The sequence below is a fragment of the Trachinotus anak genome, unplaced genomic scaffold, assembly GCF_046630095.1.
Source record: "Trachinotus anak isolate AG129_WGS33_773 ecotype Australia unplaced genomic scaffold, CSIRO_AGI_Tana_v1 ptg000012l, whole genome shotgun sequence".
NCBI lineage: Eukaryota > Metazoa > Chordata > Actinopteri > Carangiformes > Carangidae > Trachinotus > Trachinotus anak.
In genome coordinates, this window is record NW_027273863.1 from 18100816 (window position 1) to 18125864 (window position 25049).

At 40.1% G+C, this 25049-nt stretch overlaps 2 protein-coding genes across 5 annotated transcripts; one reads left to right on the forward strand and one right to left on the reverse strand.

Moving 5' to 3' along the window:
• Positions 1-6: 6 nt before the first annotated feature.
• Positions 7-1723, reverse strand: myl12.2 (myosin, light chain 12, genome duplicate 2). Its single transcript, XM_071491476.1, has 3 exons — positions 1540-1723; positions 1173-1334; positions 7-550 (listed from the first exon to the last, which is right to left on the reverse strand). The coding sequence occupies exons 1-3, from the start codon at positions 1721-1723 to the stop codon at positions 378-380; spliced, it is 519 nt and encodes a 172-aa protein (XP_071347577.1). The 3' UTR covers positions 7-377.
• Positions 1724-3680: 1957 nt separating this feature from the next.
• Positions 3681-23661, forward strand: myom1a (myomesin 1a (skelemin)). 4 transcript variants are annotated; one of them, XM_071491463.1, is made up of 38 exons: positions 3702-3842; positions 5124-5342; positions 8448-8588; positions 8724-8907; positions 9034-9191; positions 9303-9395; positions 9560-9648; positions 9950-9994; positions 10501-10662; positions 10775-10936; positions 11491-11632; positions 12088-12287; positions 12378-12434; positions 12657-12781; positions 13583-13766; positions 14053-14227; positions 14615-14736; positions 15829-16025; positions 16239-16365; positions 16977-17161; positions 17311-17425; positions 17682-17838; positions 17953-18059; positions 18464-18508; positions 18764-18900; positions 19048-19192; positions 19420-19479; positions 19571-19638; positions 19762-19887; positions 20563-20640; positions 20912-20999; positions 21093-21131; positions 21340-21445; positions 21737-21900; positions 22029-22065; positions 22297-22319; positions 22739-22794; positions 22925-23661. In XM_071491463.1, exons 2-38 carry the CDS (start codon positions 5179-5181, stop codon positions 23192-23194), a joined length of 4533 nt encoding a protein of 1510 aa, XP_071347564.1. In that variant the 5' UTR covers positions 3702-3842; positions 5124-5178; the 3' UTR covers positions 23195-23661. The 4 variants fall into 4 exon arrangements, with proteins under 4 accessions (XP_071347567.1, XP_071347568.1, XP_071347564.1 ...); XM_071491466.1 differs by lacking the exon at positions 5124-5342 and having other exon boundaries at positions 3681-3842; XM_071491464.1 differs by lacking the exon at positions 20563-20640.
• Positions 23662-25049: the final 1388 nt, after the last annotated feature.

Here is a 25049-nt window from a genome sequence, read left to right on the forward strand (position 1 = left end):
AGAACATCATTTCATCTCAAAACTTTAATTTCCTACAAAATACAGAGGATTCAGTGAAACCAAAGCACTCACAATAACAGCTCTTGTTTTAGTTTATTTCCAGTTTTTTTCATGGGGTCTTTTACATACATCTTTACTAGCTTATACAGACCCTTAGTGTTAATCACATATGTGCAAATGAGCTTTAAGAGTAGGGTTGAGGGGTTGGAGGGGGGGGTCCAGAGGTATGGTCCAAAAAGCAGCTTAAATGACCTTCAGTAGGCTACACCACAGTGAAGCTTTATCAAATGACAGGATATAACTGATCTAACAAGTGGAGACCCATAAACAAAACACAGGATGTGCAGTATAAACCTCATCCAGTGATCTCTCTGTCACTAATCGTCTTTATCCTTCGCACCATGCTTCAAAATACGTGTGAATGCTACATAGTTAAAGTTGCCTTTCTTGTCAATCGGGGCCTCACGGAAGAGCTCGTCCACTTCTTCATCTGTAAACCTGTCACCCATTGTGGTGAGCAGCTCCCGTAGGTACTCCTCCTGGATCATACCTGCAGGGGAAGACGTGTAAATCCAGTATAAGGCAAGAAACAGATGTAGAACACCATAGGTTGCTGCTGCTACCCTTTAAAACAAGCACACATTCATATTAAGTCATTTATCAAGGAAAAATATCAACTGTTTGCTGGTTATAGTTTCTGAGGTGTAAGGATTTGCTGTTCCACATGAGCATAATCGACACAAAACTTTGATTTCTTTAATGTCACTTTGTGATTTTGTCATTTTTCTTACTTTTTTTCCAATAGATGCTAAGATCAAAATATTCTCATAAGAAAATAGCAAAAAAAACATTTCACATTTAATCATTTCTCACCATTTTCTGACATTTTCTAGGAAAAAAATAAATAATTGAGTTACTGAAATGTCAGATTGAACAATAATAAAGATATTAATAAAAAGTGCAGCTGTAATTAACATCTATTTGTTAATTCAGGGCATAGGAAAGTGACACCATCACGGCTTCCATTTAGGATTCCACTGTTTTGATCAAGAATACTTTTAATATAACAAAAACGTGTCCCAGCAGCAGTTGTGCAGAGACATACAAGGTGCAGTGCACATTTAATATGTATAGAAAACTTGACTTCAGTCTCACTTAGCACTTAACCTCACCTGTGCCTTCCTCATCGAAGCAGGCAAAAGCGTTACGGATCACATCTTCAGGATCTGTGCCGTTCAGCTTCTCTCCAAACATGGTCAGAAACATGGTAAAGTTGATTGGACCTGGCGCTTCATTCATCATGGCCTCCAGGTATTCGTCTGTGGGGTTCTTACCTAGGAAAAGAAAAGGTCAGAGTAGTGAGGACAGAATATACTGGCTCTCACCCACTGCCCCTGCTGAGGGCACACTGACTCTATGAAAACTGGTACTTACAGATGTTTTTGCCTAGCTTTAGCTCAAATGTTTGTTATATTACTACTTAAGGGAATGTTTGTAGTTTTCCTGTCTAAATGTGTGTAAATGTATTCTTAAGTGTACCTAATGAGGCCAGCATGTCATGAAGGTCTTCTTTGTCAATAAAACCGTCCCTGTTTTGGTCAATCATGTTAAAAGCCTCCTTGAACTCCTGGATTTGGGACTGATCGAACATAGCAAACACATTGGAGGTGGCGCGCTGAGGACGCTTCTTGGTGTTCTTCCCCTTGGCCCTTTTGCTCGACATGTTGGCCGCTGGTAGTTCCCCCTCCTGTAGTAGAAACGATATGAAGACTGTGAACTCTGAACTACAGCTTGAAAATGTGATGAGAAATGTGTGTCAAACATGTCTTGATAACAGTAAATGTTACAATAGGAAATTATTTTGAGTCCTCATGCTGACATTTATGTTTGTCAGGATTTATTACAGCATGACTTTAAGATTGTGCACCTGTGAACAGGACATTGGGTTGATGAAACATCTGGTTGCATGTCAGTAAGTTGTTGCAGCTGTTGTCGACTTCATTATGAGACAAGAGTAAACTCAGCTCAGTGAGATGTTCATAAAGTTAGCATTTCAGTTGTTTCAATTTGGCTTACTGTGGAGCCCAACTGTCTAAATAATGTAATGTTAGGGTTGATTTTATCAACAGAATTTATGCATTGAAAAGACAATTTCCTACATTGAGATATTTGAAAACAACCATTTCTATTTTACTGAACAAATGCAGCTCGATCAGCTTTACTGTGTACATTTTGTGTGAATGCAGATGAAACTGATGAAACATGCAAATGATTGTTTTTTTGATGCACTTATTGCTGTTAAAGAGCGTTTTGCATTTGTAAAACCTGCAAATCAGAAGCAAACTTCCGTGCCCTGAGGAAATTGTCTTGTAGCAGCATCACCCCACATTATGCTAGCCTTACCCTGTCCCCACCAATAAAATACACGCAAATGACAAACAAATATTTATTGATGTACGAAAATCGTAACCCATAATTGTGCTCTAACATAATATCTGCGCCACATCGCAAATAACGCGAACAAACATTGTATTTATCACCTAGCTATGGCCCAGTGTTGACCTAAATAACTCACTGACCAGGCTAACTTCAGAGCTAACCGAGATCAACTCACAGGAAAAAATACAACCCCTCTGTGTCCTCGGGTTAATGAGGCCCGAACGAGCACTAGATAAAAGAGAAATAAATCACCAACCTCAGAAAAATACAGTCGATGTTAGCCAAAGAGACGAGCACACAGGCACCAGGGCATCCACAGGCTGATGAAGAGGAACCATCAATGTTTTATTTCCTCTTCCCCAAACTGACCAATCAGAGCCGAGCTGGAAGATACCATCAGCCCGGAACATTCCATATTGTTTACAGGTGTATTTTATGATGGTTTTTTTCTTTCTTTTGATGAGATTGATTAGTTTATTAGTAACGCATGAGGGTACTGATAAAAGATGATACACAAATGCAGCCACATAAATACAGCTTCTATTTTGATCATTGTCCAAACCACAAACTGTGGTTAATATGTTTCATCACCAGGTGGCAGCAATTACTTGCCAAACGTGTGTAAACTGCCCGAACCGGGACTCCAGGGTTTGTTTTTTGTTTTTTTTTTGTTTTTTTCAGCGTTTTTTGTGTGAACATTTTTAACTGTCATACATGACCGCTCCTACTCAGTCTTGCACAACATGACTGCAGTTTGGTCACTCACAAGTAAGTTGAGAAACTGAACTTTTTAGGGAAATAGATAACATAGAAAGTGCCTTGCTACATTTCAGTGTGGCCCTGCCATCAGGGTTGGCCGGTGAACACACATGTTAATAGGCTACAGTTGTCTGCCTATTTTTTCTGCTTATTATACAGACTTTTGTGGCTCCTCTGGCTCTAGTGACTTTTGCCTGTTGTCTAACCTACAATCATTTTTTGAAGACTTTTGAAACAACTCATTTCACCCCACACTAACAGCCACTGAGGTGCTGCAGTTCTTCTTCATCCACCTCTGCTAATTTACTGTACCTGTGACCACACACCAGAAAGGCCCACTGCCCCTGCAGCACTGTACACAGCAGAGGGCCAGGCCCAGGAGGAGAGGCTCCTCAGCTCGCCTGCTGGCCCTTCTCATGGTCTCATGGTCTAAATTTAAAACTGTCCCAGCCTTAAAAGGTCCTGACGGTGTCTTGTGCATTCTGCCGAGTGGCAGCATTATTTTTGTTCTGTGGACTGCTGTCCTGTCCACTGCCCCTCACCCTGCTGCTTTGCCTGGATCCCGACTTGCTTTAGCTACTTTTGGAATAGCACACACTTTCTCTTATTTTCAACTGTTGTGGATTGGCGGATTCTTACTTGTGGTGAGTGATATATGTATTTTTTATTTATAATTCTGTAATGGGGAATTGTTATTGTAGTTTTGTCATTTGACCATCTGTATCAGTCAGGGCTGAGGCCTACTTTCACCCACTTTATTATTATTTTTTGAAAGTAATTCATTCATTTTTTATTGTCCTTTATACTAACACGGTTTGTTCATTTTACCTTGGTTCATGTAGATTGGACTGCATGTGAAATTTTGTCCTCAGTGAAAAAGAGCTAATCATTTCAATTAACATTCGCTTATGTCTCAAAACAGCTTATGATCTTCTCTTTGTGCACTCTGTGCCGTCATGGCTTTTAGTCCAGTTTATAGTTTATGGCTCTTGACAAGTACAAAGGCATACAGCTGCAGTATGTGTTGCTCAAGGACATAACCATCAGAAAATACAGTTTTAAGTCTATTGTCATAAACTGCAGCTAAACTGCTTATAATTATCTTATTGATCTTTGGTTGCATGTTGAGGCTGTTCATGTTTTCAAGCTCTCTACCTTGAGCAATACGTACTGGACTGAAACAATTTCGATATTCTATTAACTGTTTACCTTTTTAATCAAAATATGCAAAAACATTCACGAAGCTTCTTAAATATGAATATCTGCCGGTTTTTGTTGACAATAAACAGAAAACCTTTGGGATTTGGACTAAAGCTATTTGAATATGTCAACAGTGGCTTTATGATTTTTTTTCATGGGCATTTTTCACAATTTCCTGACATTTTATATGTCAAATGAATCATCAAGAAAATAATCAACAATTTAATTGATAAAGAGCATAATTATGTTTTGTAGTCTTAGTACCTATTGACTGTAATATCACTATAATCAGCCAAAGCCTGCAAATTAAGACAGTCCCACGCAACACATTTAACCAGTTTCCATTTAACCAGTCATTGGATCACATCCAACCACGATTTACTCCCCAGTTCAGCACAAAACCTTTTATATTTCCATCTGGAAAGTTGATTATCAATTAAAATTCTCATTTTTCTTTTTAAAAGACACAAAATAAACTTTTAGGTTGTTGTAATTGATGCTGCCAGAGCTTCTTTTCTACCTGCTTCTACTTAATTTAACACAGTAGAATTAGAGTTTAACCAGAGCTAACACAAAATAGAAATCATAACACCATCTTAACTTTTTAAAAACTTTTTTAACTATTGCTGCTTACCTTTCCTAAAACCTAACCACCACTTCCTGCCCTAAGCTAACACCCAATTCAGAAATCAATCTATAATAATAACAATGAGATTGATTTACAGAGCTGGTAAAATAAAGGACAGGCTGACATTGTAAGTTGGCGCATCGGCCGTCAGGATGTCAGGATCATTACATGTGACGCTGAAGCAGCAGCGGCAGCAGCATCAACAGCATCAACAGCAGGAGAAGCGGCAGCATCACTATGAGAGCAGCTATTACCTGAGCACCAAGTCATCTGTTAGCAAGCAGTCGTTCTCAACTTTCAAGACTGCCAGCCATCGGTAAGAGGATGGGAGCGACGCAGGTGCTGATGGTTGATATTTGAAAACTGCAAAAGAAAAACGAGGCTCTCTTGATGTAACTTGCCACTTCCACAGTCTGGGAGGTGATGAGTTCATCAAAGCAGACCTCTTTCAAATATTCAACATGATACTTTGGGTGTGGTTTGAAGTGTGTTCATCAGTAGGAGGAAAAAAAAGCATGCAACTCCAAGAGTTTTCATGGAGAACAGATCGTCATCTACCCATAGGTGTTCATCTATAACCCAAGCTGTTCATTACAAAGTTCATTTCGATACCAAGGCCTAAAATTATGGAAAATTCCAGCTGTGAGCCTGCATGATACTGATTTTTTTCTCTTTTCTCTCTTTATTTTTATTTTACCAGATCAGAACTTGAGATCTGGTGTTTGTGCAGTTACATTTTTAATAAAGTTGAGCCTCAAGTCAGTGAAATCTCAGAGCAGTCAAGTCCTAGCCACGTTTTTGACTGAAGTCCAAGTCTAGTCGAACTTGAAGTCTCATGCCTAAGGCTCTGGGGCTATTGTAATGTTGGTAACTATTAGATTCATGTAGCTTTAGTATTGTGCTTATTGAAGTTAAATCATATCAACTCTGCAGCAAATAACATAGACCCTTTGTAGGAGCCTTTAAAATACAGCAACACAAAGCTCAATGAAAACAATAATACAGAAAATTACAAAATAAGACAGCTGAAATAACTTAAATTTCACTTAAAATGAATCAGTTTGCACAATTGATGAGCAGCTATGATCTTCAATTACGCAGAAGTCTTTTTTTTTCAAGCAAATATTCCAACATTGCATAATTACATATTTCTTCGGCGTAGGGACCATTGCTCAAACAAAATAAGAAATTTTAAGACTTGACACAGCCATTTTTTTTTTTTTACCATTTTCTGCTATTCTGGTGACCCAACATTTAATTGATTAATAGGACAAATAATCAACATATTAGCCTATAGGGAAAATTATTGTTAGTTGCACCCTTGATATAAGATATCAGCTATAGATTATTACCCTTTCCAGCCATACATCTATGCCACAGGTTTTCTGCAGGTATAAACATTTGTAAAACCCAGGACATGTCACAGGAAGTTAATTCAACTTGGGTGTGCTGGTCAACACCTGCCTCATTTGTACGCTGGTTTTTAATGTAATTCCTATTTGAAATTCTGTGTGGAAATCAAACGATGCTTCATCAAAGTACATTCAAAGTCTAGGCTGTCTGAAAGGAGTCTATCGAAACAAGCCCATAATCAATAGCTGCAAAGCGCAGCATCTCATACATGTTCCATTGTGTCACTAACACTTGTAAACATATAATCATAGTCAGTTCCTTTGTCCTTCAAGCTGCAGGGCTCAGTGTACATGTTGGAGCCATGGTTTTCTAAATGGGGTCAAGGAAGGAATTTCAGCTGTAGTGAAGGGCTGCCAGATATATTCGCGGAGAGCCAGGCTATTTCTGTAGGTGGGACATGAGACACTGCCACTAGGCCAACTGTAAAGACACTGTATGGAAGTCATGAAATTGTAAACGATTGTTCACTGGCTTCCACAGATGTTTAATAGTTAATCATATTGGTTCAGTATTCGTGTTTGCCAGTTCAGTAGATTAAACGAGTGCAATTCTCCTGGAAGATTTCTAACTACTCTCACACCTTGTTTCTGCCATAAAAAGTTGCTACTCAGGTGTTATGACTGACACATACTGTAGCTTCTCAGACTGTAAAGAATTCAATTCTTTTATCCACACTAAAGCTTTTTAGACCTTTGACTTTCTGAACCAAAGACTTCCTTTCAACACACTTGGTGAGCCAGCAGTGGAACTAACTTCTTGGCACTCCGGAAATCTTTTTTGAGACTCTCTCCATCTGTCTGTCCCTGCTGTGCATTCAGCCCCTTCCACTGACTTGATCCCCTCTTGCCAGTATGGAATAGAGTTTATCAAAGCCATGCTATGCTGCTTCTCCTCCAGGCCAAATGGATAGACCGGGGCAGACTTGACAGAGATCATAAGTGAAAGCAGGGCTTTAAGATGAACCTGCTGCATATCCACCAGTTCCGGCTCCATTTATAAACCCTGCTGACAATAGGGAGGCCTGACAGGCTGATAGATAAATGAGTCAGTGTAATATGGGTCAGGATCCCAGAAAGTGGACAGAAATACTTCTTCATTTTCTGGGTAACATTCTGAATGTGTCTTCATGTAACCAGCACATTTATTCAGAGTTTGGGGCAGTATAGTTTATGTTGAGTGCATTTTATTTTTCTGTTATTACAAACAACTGTACCACAGTTGTTTGTAATAACAGAAAAAGTATACATACATACATACATACATACAGTTACCAGTTTATTAGGTTAGTTAGACAACATTCATTGATAACGATGGACAGACAAAATATTAACAACACCTTTCTGTACAGTGCAGTGCAGTTTATCAGCATCAGAAACGACACCCTTCAAAATGATCATGCAGTTGAAACAAGATGTCTCTAAAAGTTTCACAGTGTTTCAACAAAAACTCAACATCATAACCTTCATGAAAGTAGGATTTATCAAAACCAACAATGTGTTAGACCGTCGCTCAAGACTTTCCTTCACAGCCCCAAGCCCTTTTGTTTCTACTGAAGACATAAGTATTTGTCAGAGGGCACAGATATATAGTTGGATTTAAAGGAAAGGGCTCGGTAATTTCCTAAAACAGCTTGGAATCAGAATCAGAATCAGTTTTATTGCCAAGTATGTTTCCACATACAAGGAATTTGTTTTGGTGATTGGTGCAATTGGAGGTTCTTGGAGGTTCTTGTATCTTGGCATTGTAGTTTTACAAGCAAACATACAAGCATTTGTTGGCAACTAGTTTCAGCTGTGCATTCACACACCTCTGGTTCTGTAGTTAGTGTTTGGAGGATGTGTACATAGGATTGATGTTCATTGTAATGACGGAACCTGCCACTGCAAAGCCTGTGAGTAGGATCTGTGGATTGTTGGATTTGAATGTGTAAGTAAAATAGGGCACAGCATAAACTGTAACGGGAAATGACATTCGATGTGTGATGCGATTGTTGTCTGTGACCTCTAAGCCTGAAGACCGCTGTGACGACAGAGAAGGGGCAGGAGGTGGTTAAACTGAGCCCACTACCCAAGAGAGCCAAACGCACCTACCTGGCAATGGACACGGACAAAGAAGTTATCGGCTATGTTATTCCTGTATTTAGAGCCAAGTGAGTGAAGAAATTGCCAAACATGTGCAGAGAACAATCAGTGATATTGAAAGCACATTACTGAAACTAAACATGTTTTTAAAAATATGCTTCTTTTAAGGTGTTCTCACTCTGTGGTGGTTTGCTTTGTTGTAGTCATGACGTGGTTCGGGGTCTGATGGAGACCCAGGAGGAGGTTACAGAGGAGGGGATTAACTATGTGGCCATGAGGAACCTGTTTGTGAGGGAGGCCAAGGAGGCTCTGCAAGTGAAAGTGGAGAAGAAAACCAGAACAACGCATATCAGGGAATCTGCTGAACGCATGGAACTGAGCAGGACGGTAAATCCTTTTCATTTTTTTTGTTTGCTTGATTTGCAGTGACAAGGTCAAATACTCTCTCATATCAATCCTGCAGCTACTCCTGCATTAAATCTGAGAATCTGGCTTCACTCTCCTGCTACATAGATGGACGAGTGGGCCGAGTTCCGTAAGAAAATGAACCCAGACAGCCTGACACACCCTCCTGAGATAATCGTCAAGCCCCGTGGACAGACTGTCTGGGAGGGCAAGACTGTGAAGCTGCACTGCACTGTGGCTGGGTGGCCCAAACCCAGGATTGCTTGGTAAGATATGTTCCAAGTTCTCTGGTCCCCCTTCCCTGAGTCACAAGATGCAATTAAAGACCCTGAGAACAACGGCAAAAATAAACCAGCCGTCTCTCTGCTGTCTTCAAGGTACAAAAACAATGTGCTCATTGATGCCAAGGCCCACCCTGAGAAGTACACAGTCGAGAGCAATTATAACATGCACTCCCTGGAGATCAAGAAGTAGGTAATCATTCAACTCACACTGCATGGCCTCAGTTAGAATTAATGAGATGTGCCCAAAATGCACAATACCCCAAACTACATCTTTTATGTTGACAGTATTCTGAGTGTTAAATGCAAATGAGATGCCAGAAATTCATCATGTGTGTATATTTTATTTTCAGCTGTGATTTCCTCGACACTGCTCAGTATTCCATGTCTGCCCTCAATGTGAAAGGAGAATCTTCCTCAGTGGCTACAGTTGTTGTGAAAAGTAGGTAACTATTTTTGTTGCAGGTATTGTTGCGTCTTTTTCTGTAGCAGCTCCTGTTCCTTCAATTAGAAGTCACAGATTAAAATAGAGGTTTAAAATAACATGGTCCAGTTGTGTCTAGTGGTTTGTCATGGGTTGGATGGCATCAGTAGAATATGTTTGAGTGCAGGAAAATCCTAAAGCTCTTTATCAGTGTGTGTGTGTGTGTGTGTGTGTGTTTGTTTTAATTATTTCAAATGTGTAATACAAACTGTATTGTCACTGTTACAACAAGGTTACTGACTGATATATTTTTCCACAGGGTTCCAGGAAGGCGATGAACCAGGCCCACTTGATCCTAAACCACGTGAGCCTCTCTTCATTTTCTCTGATTTTAAGTAAAACTAGATGGGCCGTCAGAGATCGCAGACATCCGCCAAGGCCAGTGTCAAACAACATTCACCAGACCTCGCCCTATGCCCATACACCTGCTAAGTTTGGTGCAAATTGGTTCAGTACTTTTTGCTGGACGGTGTAAATAGACAACAGTTTGCCACATTAGCTTGACATGTCATAATATTAATTTGGCTGACACTTCTGTCCAAAGCAACTTACAATAAGTGCATTCAAACCTTGTAGGTGCAAGAGCCAGATATCATCCAGAATTGGGAGTGTATCCCTTTTAAATAAATAACTACAGGCATGTTCATTCTTGTAGTTTTTTTTAAACAAGACATAAGAGTTAGTTAGAGTTAAGATATATTCTGAAAAGGTTCAGCCTGCATTGGAAGATGCTTGTCCTGACTTCTGATAAGGTCATAACTGCTTTTAATAGAGGTGTTTTTAATTTTGCATTTTCTTTCATCTCTGCAGATGGTTTCTGCCCTGAGCATGGTGTTACCTTTGAGACTACCATCCTTGACAAATTTGAAGTGGGCTTTGGCCGCGAGGGCGAGACATTGAGTCTGGGCTGCACTGTCATCATTTATCCAACTGTGAAGAAATACCAGCCTGAAGTCCTGTGGTACAGAAACTGTAAGTAGAAGAATAAAATGGAAATAGTGCCTTATGGTCATATCATAAATACTGTATTTTACCATACTAAGTATTAGTGAGTAAGTATTAGTGTTTTGACTTCTCCCATCAGCTAAGCCCTTGAAGCCTTCTAAATGGGTACACACCCACTGGTCTGGGGAACGTGCCACACTCACTCTTGTCCACCTCAACAAGGAAGATGAGGGAATGTACACCCTGCGTGTCAACACCAAGTCTGGCTTTGACACATACTCTGCTTATGTGTTTGTCAGAGGTAAAGTACCCATCGGAGCTGGTGATTTCATTGCAAAAAGAGGGACTTCAAATTTAGCTTGTTAGTTTTTTATTACATTTTAAACTGAATCAATCTGTGAAGCTGCTGCTACAGTTTAGATCTATGTGCAAAGCACAGCAACATGTAACAGATTACCACTCTTACAGATATGGTAGGGAACCGTTCATTCTGCTGTGTCTTTAAGTGACACAACGGTCTCTCTGAGGTGTCTGGTTTCCTCTGAGGAATGTTGCTATATCTGTCTGCATATCAGGAAAGTCACCAGAATTTGTTGTGCTTGCACTAAAATCAGTGGGTTTATGCATAAGAGAGAATCTTCAGAATCCCCCTTTTATATTTCCAAGATATAAACTAATCTATCATAGCAAGTGCATACAGTGCTGCCACACATACTGTCCTGTAAAGACATAAGTAGGTCAGAAAATGGAAACTGAATGTGTAATGGAGATCAGCCTGATTTAGAAACAGCACTACTCACTAGTGTGTATGTGTGTGTGCTCTTGGATATGTGTGTGTGTGCCTTGCTATGCCAGATGCCGATTTGGAGGTGGAGGGGGTTCCCGTGGCCCCCCTGGATGTCCGCTGTCATGACGCCAACAAGGACTATGTGGTGGTGACCTGGAAGCAGCCAGCGGTGGAGGGCAGCAGCCCCATCCTGGGATACTACATCGACAGGTTGGTCAGCTCACTCTCCCATGGTTTTACAATATTTTATCCATGCTTCACGTAAAAGTATGAAATTATAATTCATTTTCACCAACTTACTTAGACTATAACACCATTCTATACACAGGATATACAGAAAAACTGGTCTTATTTTTGGTGTTTCTATGTTGAAAAACTTACAGTGCAGTCACTCAAATTCCTCCTGGATTTCTGTCAAACTGGCGTCCTGATGGAAAAAATGTAACCTTAATAACACCAACATGCATTCCTACCTGCCTACTGAAACTGTCAATCAGTCATTCGGTTCCTGTGTGGGCAGATGGTATGAATGGTGAGCAGTTAAATTCTGCAGCAACCACTATAGCGGGTTCCTAAAATCAGCATATAAGAAACTGTTAAGCAGTGGAAATTAGTTTTCCTGATAATTAAATCAAAATGCACCTGTATGTGTTTTGTGTTGGCAGGTGCGAGGTGGGCACCCATCACTGGGCTCAGTGTAATGATACCCCAGTGAAGTACGCCCGCTTCCCTGTCACAGGGCTGGTGGAGGGCCGTTCATACATCTTTAGGGTGCGGGCCTTGAACAAATCAGGAGTCAGCCATCCGTCCCGCGTCTCTGAGGCCGTGGTCGCCATGGATCCCTCTGACAGAGCTCGCCTCAGAGGTAAGAGACACAACAGAGTGCTGCTGACATGCTGCAACAAAGCCAACAACCACATTTCAATTTATTTCTTTTATTTTTTTTTCGCAACAGCTGGCCCCTCAGCTCCGTGGACCGGGATGATCAAGTTTACAGAGGAGGACTCCACTGGTAAGACAACATCATACCACCTGCTTGTGCTGAGACAAAATTAAACACTGTTCATAGGAGAAGTCATGACGAAAAACATGATTACATTCCTCAAACTAAGATATTGACAATAGTATTGTTAGTATTGAAATTATGTCCAGCCCAAGTATCTTGTACCAAGTTCAAGTTACCTGGTTAAAGTGATTTCCTCCAAATAATATCAGGGTCCTCTTGCCTCCTCAGCGGGTGTTGTCCCTGGTGAACCCTCTGATGTTGTGGTTACTGAGGCAACCAAGAGCTATGTGGTGCTCGCCTGGAAGCCCCCAGTCCAGAGGGGTCATGAAGGAGTCATGTATTACATTGAGAAGGTGAGGAGAAATGGATAACTGTCTCTTGCAACCTGCTTTGAAATGAAATTATTTTGTAATATAGAAATCCATTAGTTAAAAAGATATTCTCTCTATATAAATTTAATTTGTTAGTTCTGATGGTTTACATCTGAATCCACTGTTACATTAGTAATCAAACACACTTTAAACAGCTTAACTACTGATTTATTTAGTAAAGCAATATCTAAAAATCACAAATCATGCTACAAAACTACTATTTATGATATCACATTTTTTTCTATTATCTCGCAAAACATTTAATAATAAACACTTTTGTGAGCACTGGTGTTTTTTTTCTTCTACACTGGTATCGAACCCTTTTGTTATTAAGCTATTCAATACGAGATGATTATCAGGATTATTATTTTATTTTACAGGGACAGTGGTATTCAGAATGTTAGTGCCACTTAAATTTGCCATTAAAATAGAAATGAAGGGAAGTAGTATATTTACATTTCTGTTGCACCAAATAATGTTTATTTTTATGAATTTCCTCTAATCCTTGCTTGTGTTTTTTTCTTACCTTTTTAAAAATATTCAAATGTAACAAGGGAGAAGAAAATGGTGGCCACTAACAATTTGATATCACATTTTGTTTGTTGCTTATGGTGTTATTATATGATTGCTGATATGTAAAGACTAGCATATGAAGATCTGACGACCATCGTACCTTACCTCTTATATACCCTCTGTTTAAAATTCCAGTTGTCAGTTTTCTTTCACTGCTGTCATGTTATCTTCTGTTTCTCTGACTTCTCACCGACTTTCTGTCAACGTCAGTGTATTTCAGGGTCTGACACCTGGCAGAGGGTGAACACTGGAATGCCAGTCAAATCTCCCCGCTTTGCACTGTTTGACCTGGCAGAGGGTAAATCCTACAGCTTCCGTGTGCGCTGCTGCAACTCTGCTGGCGTGGGCGAGCCCTCTGAATCCACAGGAGAAATCACTGTGGGAGATAAACTAGGTGAGCCAGCAAGACTTTCATTTGTATTATGTATAGATGTCACAGTTTATCAGGACATAAAAGAAAATCTATTTTTAGCACATAAAGTCTATATCATAAAGGCAATGGTTCAGTCCAGCCTTATTTCTTCCTCTGTGTGTTTTTCTGCTGGAGCTTTCTGCATTACAGCATGTCCTATCTAATCCCAATCCGTTACATTCACTCCATGTTCACTGTAATTGATCGAATGTCCTTTCTTTCTTTCTTTCTCTTTTTCTTATTTTCTTACTACCCTCTTCCTTGACAGACCTGCCATCTGCTCCGGGAAACCCAGTGGCCACCAGGAACACTGACACCTCAGTGGTGGTCCACTGGGCAGCCTCAAAGGAGGTCACACACCTGGTTGGCTACTATATTGAATGTACTATCGTGGGTACTGATGTCTGGATGCCTTGCAACAACAAACCTGTCAAGCAGACCAGGTTGGCAGTTTACTATTAGAGGCACAGTTAAAATATTCTCTCACAATTTACTCAAGCTTGTCAGCAAATGAGGATTTTGTCATACAAACACTGCTCTGGTGGTGATAATTATATTGTGGTTTTGCTTTTTGTTCAGATTGCAATGCAAAGATGAAGAACAGGCCACAAAAATAAATGTTGCTTACTTTATTTTATGTCACTATGATTAGCATAAATTAAGTTAACCGTTTTCCCCGGGTTTTAGTATAACCTACATGGCTCAATTCACACAGGTTCATAAGATAATTTCTGCTTCCAGAGCAGCAAAGCCACCAAATAGTCTTTATATTACTGACGGTCCAATCTTTTGGTTGGTACTCTTAATTCTTTTCTGTTTTCTGTGTTTAGGTTTGTGTGCCATGGCCTGACCACCGGGGCGAACTACGTGTTCAGAGTGAAGGCAGTTAACGCTGCTGGGTACAGCCAGAGCTCGTCTGATTCTGATGCAGTGGTGGTTAAGGCTGCCATCTGTGAGTGTCCTCATCATAACTCATCTCCATTATTCACTTTGCCTGTAGCATTCAAGCCATCCTCTCCCTCTCTGTTCCATCCTCCCTGCTATTTTTAAACATTTATTTGTCCCGGGAATGATTGCTGAGAGTGCACACACGTATTTTTCTTTTCTTTTCAGAAGGACCTGCTTTAAATTCATATAGTTGACACATATGGCCTGCAGGCCTGTACTCTTTGCCACTGAGGCATGAAATCCTCTTAACTCATCTTTGTACATGAACCTTGTTAACTTTCATCACTCCTCTCCCTTTTTATAATCAAAAATATTTACTTGTGATTCTCAGTTACTTTATATATTTTCTTGAAGATATTGTTCCAGTACAGCCAAGGCTGCCCAAATATCTCCTCTTTTGCTGCTAAATTCCTACATATCTTGAATTTCACACATACAAGTGGCATATGTTTACATGTGACTGCTTGTGGGTATATTTGCATGTGCCTGCCTGACTTATCACTAACAGTGGATTTGTCGTTTTGCTGTTTCCCATGTTTTCATTTATTAGTGACATGGTTAAATAACAAATTAGATCATCTTTTACAATGCTTTTCCTTGTGTAGCTATTGATTTCTGTATAAATTTCATTTTGCTTGAGTTCTGCTTTGCTGTTTGATAACTCTTCAGGTGTGCCTCTTGGTGCATGGCCAAGGTGAAGGCTAAAACACTGTGTTCTTAAAGAGCATGAGCCTAATGAGAGTCTCGTCTGGCTTCGGAGACTTTCTTAACGTCAAAGTTACCCTGCCTCTGGCCTTAAGCGTAAGTACATTATTCATTACAATTACCTTAAAAAAGTGGGTTGCTTGTGTGCGCTAAGCATGTAGCATGTTCAACTGTAGAACTTGTAATTACTGTGAAGTCTTAACACTTTTAACCACTAGGATCTGTGCAATATGTGGCTAATACCAGGTCATCTTTATGAGATTATGTATAGGACTGAATTTTTCATTAAAGGAAGTGTAAGTAATGTGAAAATTATCTTATTTGACACACATCTTTTTCACACATTTTCACTCACAATAAATGGTGACTAGCTTATCTACTCTGTTTGTAGCCATCCCAGGGAAACCAACAGGTGTGACCTTGCTGGAGGCTGTCAAGGACTACATGGTGCTGGGCTGGACCGAGCCTGCTAACAATGGCGGTGCTGATATCAGAGGTTACTTTGTGGACTACAGGACCGTGAAGGGAGACGTTGTTGGGAAATGGCATGAAATGAACCACCAGGCACTGACTACGACCTCCTATAAAGTAAGATCTTTAACAAGTACCAATTTACTGAATTTATGATGAAATTGCTTTGGCTTTTTTTTGTGAATGGAGAAGTTATTACAAGTCACAATAAAAAAGGATTAAAAAAAAATGACATAGGTTGTTTGAAGCACAAATTAATTTGTCAACTTGGTAATTATTATAATTGCACTTTTAAAATCTTTTTCATTATCTGCATTCACCTTTCTTTAGGCTGAGAACCTGAAGGAGAACGTCTTCTACCAGTTCCAGGTGCGCGCTATGAACATGGCAGGTGTGAGCAAAGGCTCTCTGCCCAGTGCATCTCTGGAGTGCAAGGAATGGACCCTAACTGTGCCAGGTATAGGCCAACTTCAGACTGACAATAAATTCAAATAAGTCAAGTCAAGGCAAGATTAGTGTGTCTCATCTCGTACATAAGACAATGAATGCAACTAAAGTACTAACACACAGTACAACTGATAAAGACGAAGATAAGAGCATGGTCCAAAGCAGGATGGATGCACAGTAAACTGTTGTGGTGGCATCAATGATCATCGCATCCAAGTACATACTATAATGCAGAACGACAATAACAGAGAAAATGTCTCCTGTGCTATGATAAATGTATTTCTGTTCATGAAAAATAGCTCAAATAATGCAACTTACAATAGATTCCAATAAATAGATTTGCACTTTTAAGCAACACAGAAGTATTTTCCTCAAAAGATTTTGCTGAGAAATTTTAGAAGTATGTCTTGAAATATAAATACTTTTTACTGTATTTGTATTTCTTTTTTTGGAATACTCATTATACTGTGAATACTGTGTATGTCAAATATATTTTCTTTAAAGATACTGTTAAGGATCCATAACTGATTCCGATATTATTTATTATTGTATCCCACAATTCTTCATTCAGAACCCCAGTCAAGCACTTACAATACTCCTCTCTCTGGTTTCTCCTCAAAGGGGCTCCTGTTGGTCTTCATGTGCTGGAAGTCCGTGACTCCTCTGTCGTGGTCCTGTGGGAGCCACCTGCATTTGATGGCCGCTCTCCTGTCAATGGATACTATCTGGATGTCAAGGTGGCCTCTGCCGGAGAGGAGGGCTGGAAAGCGGTCCACGAGAAGGCCAATAAGATGAAGTACATGAAGGTGAGGAAGATGAATATGGTGTATTGTAATTTGTGGTTTGAACAGCATGTCCTCCCTGCATTCTTCATCTTCATGGGAAATACGCATATGAAATATTGAAGTGTTGATTTTAACAGTCTCTTCCTCCGACTCCTCATGTACCCATTCAGGTGACTGGGCTGAAGGCTGGTACATCCTACGTCTTCCGTGTGCGAGCTCAAAATCTTGCTGGAGTTGGAAAGACCTCCGCAGTGTTAGGTCCAATCCTGGCCCAGACTCGCCCTGGTAAGTGTGATTGTTATGTAACTCACACATTCAGTCGGGTAGTGTTCCTACGCATGTCCATAAAGTCTGGAAAAGGGTAAATGGCTTTTTTCATTACTGATACATGACTTAACTTTTTATATAGCTCTAAAGTGACTGTGGTTATCTTTATATCTCATTATCTACTATTGTAATGACTGAAATCCTGACTTTAAGAACTGAAATGTGTAATCTGCCAGTAATGCAAACACACAGTAACCATTTACTCTTTCCTCAGGCACCAAAGAGATTTATATGGACGTTGATGATGATGGTGTCATCTCTATGATCTTCGAATGCTCTGAGATGAATGAAGGCTCCGAGTTTGTTTGGTCCAAGAATTACAAGGCTATGACAGACACCTCCCGCCTGACTATTGTCACCGAACAGGGCAAGTAAGTATCGTACATGTGCCCAATTTGTCATGCAACTCCCAGGACACAAATGATTCTTCAATTCTGATTCCTCTTTCCTCACAACTTGTTGTCCCCATCTGTCCTTGTCTCCAGATCCAGAGCTATCTTCAACAGCCCCTCCCTGGAGGATCTGGGCACCTTCTCCTGTGTGGTCACCAACACCGAAGGCATCTCCTCCAGCTACACACTCACCGAGGAGGGTGAGTCAACCAACAGTCTTGGCATCTCTGCCCCTGTGCGCCTGAAACTTGATTCACTTGTTATTTGTCTGGGTGACATAAGTGCTAAAGGTGTGAGAGGGTCTCCTGTCTGCTATCCTCTTTCAACAGCTGCATCAAATTGACCTCTGTTACGCCCTGGGCATATGTGTGTTTGTCCTGAAAGTTGTCTCTAATTATTGAGTGCTGTTTATCTGTCAGAGGTGCTGCAACATTTAAGGTTGTATGTGATACAAAGCTTTCTTGACAGCATTAATGATGAACTTTTCTAAAATACTGTCAAATAAGAAAAGCACAGTAAAGCTAGTAGTTGGAGGAGTGATGCTACAGCTGTTTGCAGAGATCATGAAGTTGACCATCTTGCTGCTGTTGTTGTTATTTGACAGGTCTCAAGCGTCTTCTGGACATCAGCCATGAGCACAAGTTCCCTGGTGAATATCCGTCCTACTAACACCACTTTTTTCACTTAACAACAGTCTCTATTTTCTTTAGTATGAAATGCAGATATTGTTCTGAATCTAGTTTGGGAATTATCATTTTACTCAACAAATACAATCTACATAACACATTTTTGTCAAGGATATTGTAGTTGGCAAGTAATGGTAACTTTATGCACCGTGTACATAGCAATACAACGTAAAGTACAGTGGGTTCTCAACAGCTTTAAAAAATATGGTGCTCTCCAGTTATTCCCTTCAAGAATGAAATGGCCATGGAGTTGCTTGAGAAGGGTCGCGTGCGATTCTGGACTCAGATGGAGAAATGGACTTCTGACTGCCAAGTGGAGTACGTCTTTAATGACGTCATCATCAATCAGGGAAAGGTAGGAATCATACTCAGAGCTAGTTTGTAACATAACTTTTTGTGTTGTCCCATATTTCCACCTCTAATTTGGATCATCTTTCCAACACTGATTGCAGCCTTACAGCTGACAGATGGATGGTGTTTCTCTATACTTTCTTTCTTCCAGAAATATTCAATGAATTTCGACAAGTCCACTGGCATCATTGAAATGTTCATGGACTCTCTGGAGATCACTGATGAGGGAACATTCACCTTTAACTTGGTGGATGGCAAAGCCAAGGGTACAACCAGTCTGGTGCTCATCGGAGATGGTAAGTTAAATGCAGTTTTTACCTCCATATTGATGCTGTGCATACAGATTTGTCAGTATATTCATGTTAAATGTGAACATAGTACTGCAGTTAAAGTTAGTGTCCATTGAGGGGCAGCAGAAGACAACCTTTTCTTCACCATCATGTCTTCTTTTTTCTTGATGCACATGGTTTTCTGATGCAAGGACTTAGTGTTTAACCTCTACATTTTCTTTGCCTTTGTCCAGAATTCAGGGAGCTTCAGAGGAAATCAGAATTTGAGAGGGCAGAATGGGTCAGGAAACAAGGTAAGAGATATTACTTCTGCATTATGTGTGTCTAACACTAGTTACACCCACTAAGTGTGTTTCCCTAATTATTCCCATTGGCTATCCATAGGTCCTCACTTTGTTGAGTACCTTGACTTCGCTGTTACTCAGGAGTGCGATGTGCTGTTGAAATGCAAGGTAAGACAAGTAACTGTAAATATTTTTACTGCTGTTAATATTTCTTAGAGGTTGGAACATCACAAATAGTTGCAATTTATTTGAGACAATTTATTGTTGTATCTTCCTTCATTCCCTCCACAGATAGGAAATGTCAGACCAGAGACTGAGATCACCTGGTCTAAGGACTGCATTGAGATTGCAGAGGATGATGAGGATGCTAAGAAAATCGAGAGAAAGGACGGCGACTTGACCTTTAATATTGGAAAGGTCAGCCCATTAGACGGAAGTCATACTTTGTGAGGAGTTGTGAGCTTATGTTTAAAGAGCTAGAAGCGATGCTTCTGCTGCAGCTATGCTTCCATCTGAGACGTAGACTAGATTCTATGCTGCCAACCATCCCTCTCTGACACACAGATTCATAAATGATGAAACGCTTTAAAAAATATTCACGTCCTTCTGGAGCGCTGCTAGAGTCAGCACATGAACATGTTTTCCTAGGGAATCAGAACAGACATACTGGGTATAACTGAGTCTATTTTTAAAGCTTTCACACTTAATTCTTTTTTGGCATTGTATATTTGAATACTACAGGTTTAGAGGTTTTTCAAAATTTATAACCATTCAATATAAATGCAATGCATGTTTTATCTGTGTGGTTAATTCATCCACTTCATTTCTAACTGTGTTCAATTTAACTCCTCTGGCCAACTCACTCAAACGCTTAAAAGCTGGAGAGCGATCCCTTTTTGTGGATGTTAATCAGGTCTGTGCCAGTGAAGTTATATTGATGTTTCAAGATAACATCGCATTATAACTGTATAATCATTACACCATCATAAAGAGAGGGTTGGTGTCATTGCATGAGCTCAGGAGAGGCGTTCTGTTCATCGCTCCTCCTGTCATTTGCACTTGCATTAACCGGCTTATCTGTCTAATTCACAGTGGGTAATTAAGCAAGAGAAACACAAAGAAGGAAAAAAGCCACCTGCAGATGACGTTCCCCCGCCACCAAGACCCAAAGTCTGGACATAATCTTTGCTGCCATAAGTTCACGCCTATAATTTCTCCATGTGTCCTCCTTGTCTTACCTTTTCCATGTTTTCCTTTTTAACGCCTGCAGCATCCAGGGCGGGAGAAAAGCTTGCCTTTTCGGTTTAGTTGGTCTCTGTCTGGCTGTTCTACTGTCCTCCTATCTGTCCCAAGAATTATACTGTATTTTTCTCTGTTTGACGTAAAAGGGAATTCATTGCTATTTCAAGGATACTGAAGTTGCTTTCACTCCAAATTCTAGATCTCCAAGAGCGATGCAGGCATTTACGAGGTCTTCCTGAAGGACGAAAGAGGCAGAGATAGGAGCACCTTCAATCTGACAGATGCAGGTAAAGTCTAATTTTCAGTTTATGAAAAGTGGGAATCAGTGCTGTAATTTAGCAAAAAAAAAGACATTAACTGCTGCTCTCATTTTTACCCAGGATACCAAGCTGTAATGAATGAGCTGTTCAGAGTTATTGGTGAGTCATTAAACTTCACACTAAGCAAGCAGTAATGAAGGATCACACATAGACCAGACACCAAAGAAAACCACAGAAAGAAGCAGAATGTGCTAACGTTTACTATGAACTATTAACAGCTGGAAATGGAAATATTTTAGATTTGTACAATTATTCTATATGTTTTCCATGGGATGTAAATAAATGCCTGCTTTCATCTTCCTCTTAGCCAACTCCTCCACTGAAATTAAAGTCCTCAGTACTGAACACGGCATCGTCCTCTACTCCATGGTTACATATTACAATGAGGACCTACGTGTTGGTTGGCTCCACAAGTATGTAAATGACCTTATTCTCTTACAGGATTCTACATCCATTTCTGATTTTCTGTCTGCCATATTCATGCACTTGTCAACTTTGTAGTTTAGTGCACTTCTAACCAAATTTGGATCCCGAACCTGTCAGGTGTCCATGTGATGGATAACAATGTTACCAGTAACAACAACAATCCTATTTGAATTTTGCCTTTTAGTGTACTTGATCATATCACTGTATACTTTGAGTTTGTGAAAACACTTACAGCGTTCATCATTTCATGATCTCTGTGTTCTTCATTTTCACTTCAGAGATGCTAAGATTTCCGCCTCAGAGAGAGTTAAGTCTGGAGTCACAGGAAACCAGCTCTGGCTTAAGATCAATGAGCCCACTGAGAAGGACAAAGGCAAATACAGCATGGACATCTTTGATGGCAAGGATGGTGTGAAGAGAGCCTTTGATCTGACAGGCCAGGGTGAGTACAAGTTTTAAAGTTGAAAGATGAAATATGCTAAAAGATGAAAGAATTGTGTTCCACTTTTAGCTATTTTTCCACTTATGTAACTAAATAATAATAAGTTGATTTTTTTTTTTCTGATCCAGCATGGGAAGAGGCGTTTGAAGAATTCCAAAGACTCAAGTAAGTAAACAAACTCATCTGACTGGACCATTCTGTATTTCTGTCTGAAGAGGATGTTTACTCAAATAAATAGCAACAGTCATCAAACTTAAAATAGACTATGTACTTTGTCAGCCCTTTCAGAAGCACTCAAAATATATTTCCTGGCATTGTATAGCTTAGTCTTAAACGGTCTGCCTGTGACACCATTTTAAGATGCTTCTGACAATGTCTGTCTCCTTCCTTCCGTAGGGCGGCAGCAATTGCAGAGAGAAGTAAGTGATTTTTTATTCTCAGGTTTCTCCCAAGAGACATTGCACCGTGAAATGATGTGATGATATAGAGGCTACTTCAGTTTTAATAGAATAGCTCAGTGGAATTGAAGACGCATGAGCCTGTTAGTCAGAATATTTAAATGTCATTCATGAAAATGGGCTTTAGTGGAGATGAAATGTCCACACTGCTGAACTGAAGAAAGGGAATCCTCTGCCAAAACTCATTTAAAACATAATTCTTGCACAGAGGAGAGTTAAAAATATTACAGTATGTTTCATGAAGGATGGTTCAGTTACCAGTTTGAAAGTCAGAGTCAGGTAAATATTACATGTTATACACAGACAAAGGCTCCACAGGTTGACTGACTGACTGATGTCTGGTATTTGCATCTTGGCTCACTCCTGTGTTTCTTGTTTAGACCGCGCTCGTGTTATTGGCGGTTTACCAGATGTGGTTGCAATCCAAGAGGGCAAGGTAAATAAATTAGATATTCACTGTGCTAATACATGTGTTTAGCTCTTTGACTCACCTTCCACTGTTTTTTTTTTTTTTCATTCATTCCTTGGATGATCTCTTTCCTCTATAATCCTCTTCTTCTCTTCAGTCCCTGAACCTGACTGGCAATGTCTGGGGTGAGCCTGTACCCGAGGTTTCCTGGACAAAGAATGACAAAGACCTGTTGCCTGACGACCACTACACGCTCAAGTTTGAGCATGGGAAGTTTGCCAGCATCACAATTGCTGCCGTCACCACGGCTGACTCCGGCAAATACGCCCTCGTGGTCAAGAACAAGTACGGCACAGAAGCTGGCGAGTTCACCGTCAGCGTCTACAACCCAGAAGATGAGGAGAACAAGGGGGAGAAGAAAGACTAAAGGATGATGCAGTGTGAGGAAATGAAGAAAAGATTCATGACTGGGCTGTCTCCAAAGCATTTTACCCCGGCACATGCCGGTGCACCAAAGCAGGTTAAATAAATCATGAAAACAGCTGCTTTCTCCTGCGTCTTTCATGTGCTGGGCTAAAGAGCTTTGGGGCATTGCTTGTCAAGGAAGCAAACAGTGAATGTGATACAGAGAGGATAATTGTGTGTTTGTAGTTGCTCGACAGTTCTTCTGTCACTTCTGGCCACTATCAGCAGTTAATGTAATGTATGGGAGATGGCTGACCTGTCATTAATCTTTGTTTTAAAAACAGCATCAAGGCCAACAGAAGCAAAGCACTGTTTTCTTATAATATTACAGTATAACATTTAAGTAAACTTTGACTCCTCAAACCATGACACCCTGAGGGTAATGTACTGTAAAAAAATAAATAAATAAAGGAAAAAAAATGGATGCCATGAACTTCTTACTAGCTGTTTGCTTTGTGTTGTGAGACATTGGAAAATTGTGACACTGATATGTCATATTTTCCATTGATTAGAGCTCATGATGTTTAAATTGTACTGTGTGCATATATGTTATGTACCTCTGATGTACTGCTTGCAAGATACAGCGTCAGTCATTACAACATCTTGTAAGAGAGGTGGAGCAGGAAAACCCTGATGACATGTAGAGTGGTGTCAGTATGACAACACTTACATGACCAGTTGAAACTGGTTCATTCACAGTGTTGCAAAGTAATGCAGACATTGTTGACATACTTTTGGACGTGTTTCTATTGAACTAGTCATGAGCGTCATACACCTTCAGAAAAACGTGTTGAAAGCGTGTGTGTGTGGGGGGGGGTGTATTTCAGATAGAATGAAACCATACACAAACTGCTTTGCAGGATTTGCTTTGAGGCTGTGTATCCAGTGATCAAGTTAAACGTGAGTCTGTTTTCTCTTCAGGGCAGAGCTCTTTATTGTAATAAAGCTGCACCTGCTTTAGAGAGGTTTCCCTTTGTCATTACATAATCTCCCATAAACAGTTCACTCACTGAGAGAGAAGCTTTCATTAAAGTTAATTTGATTTGCAAAAGGCTCAGGGGTCTGGAGGAGTAATGATGATATTAGAAAACAGCCATTCTGCCTGATTTCATTGCTGGTATCATTAGTTAGAAGTTCCAAAAATGGGGTCCTGGCCCCATAAAGGGCTGTTAAGGAGCAGCCAAGGGTCCGATGTGTCAAACAGTTAACCCCTCACCACAGGTTTAGAGCTACCGGAGCGACCCGGAGAGACAGTCATCACTAAAGCATGTATTGACTCTCATACAGGAGAGCCAATACAAACAAACTGAATGGTCAAAGTTGTCATTTTGATATTACGTGATTCACAACGTCAACATGCATTGAGTAACATGACAGAAAACATTCCACCTTAAAAGTTGCCAGGGCACTTCGAGCTGAGACACCACAGCAGTATTTGCAAAATGTAAGTATTTGAAGTTTTTAAAAAGTTTTTTAAAATTATCTTCACGATATGTAACATTTATTACTGTCGTCTTACAAGACGTCTCCCTAGAATTCCATGACATCTTGAAGTTTACCAGCTACAGAGATAGGTTTTTAGTAAATGGGGTCAGTGGTAGGCTGCACACAAAAGAACCTGACCTCTGACCTCAAGACATTAACCCTTATCTGGCACCCCAGAGGTGATATTTATCAGATGAACTAGCACTGCTGCACTGAGTCACACATCCTAATTTTCAAAAGCCGTTGAAACAGACTGAAAATGGTGTGGATGGATGGTGTAACAGAAAATAGTTGTTGTTTCATGTTTTTTTAACTGAACGAACAATGTTTAA

Bases quoted from the DNA above. Each gene is read 5' to 3' on its own strand.
- myl12.2 (XM_071491476.1), bottom strand. From the start codon at position 1,723: ATGTCGAGCAAAAGGGCCAAGGGGAAGAACACCAAGAAGCGTCCTCAG. The intron at 1,335-1,539 runs GTACACTTAAGA...TTCTTTTCCTAG, and splicing joins TGACATGCTGGCCTCATTAG to GTAAGAACCCCACAGACGAA. The intron at 551-1,172 runs GTGAGGTTAAGT...CTTCCCCTGCAG, and splicing joins CTTCGATGAGGAAGGCACAG to GTATGATCCAGGAGGAGTAC.
- myom1a (XM_071491463.1), top strand. From the start codon at position 5,179: ATGTCAGGATCATTACATGTGACGCTGAAGCAGCAGCGGCAGCAGCAT. The intron at 8,908-9,033 runs GTAAATCCTTTT...CCTGCTACATAG, and splicing joins GCATGGAACTGAGCAGGACG to ATGGACGAGTGGGCCGAGTT. The intron at 21,000-21,092 runs GTAAAGTCTAAT...ATTTTTACCCAG, and splicing joins CTTCAATCTGACAGATGCAG to GATACCAAGCTGTAATGAAT.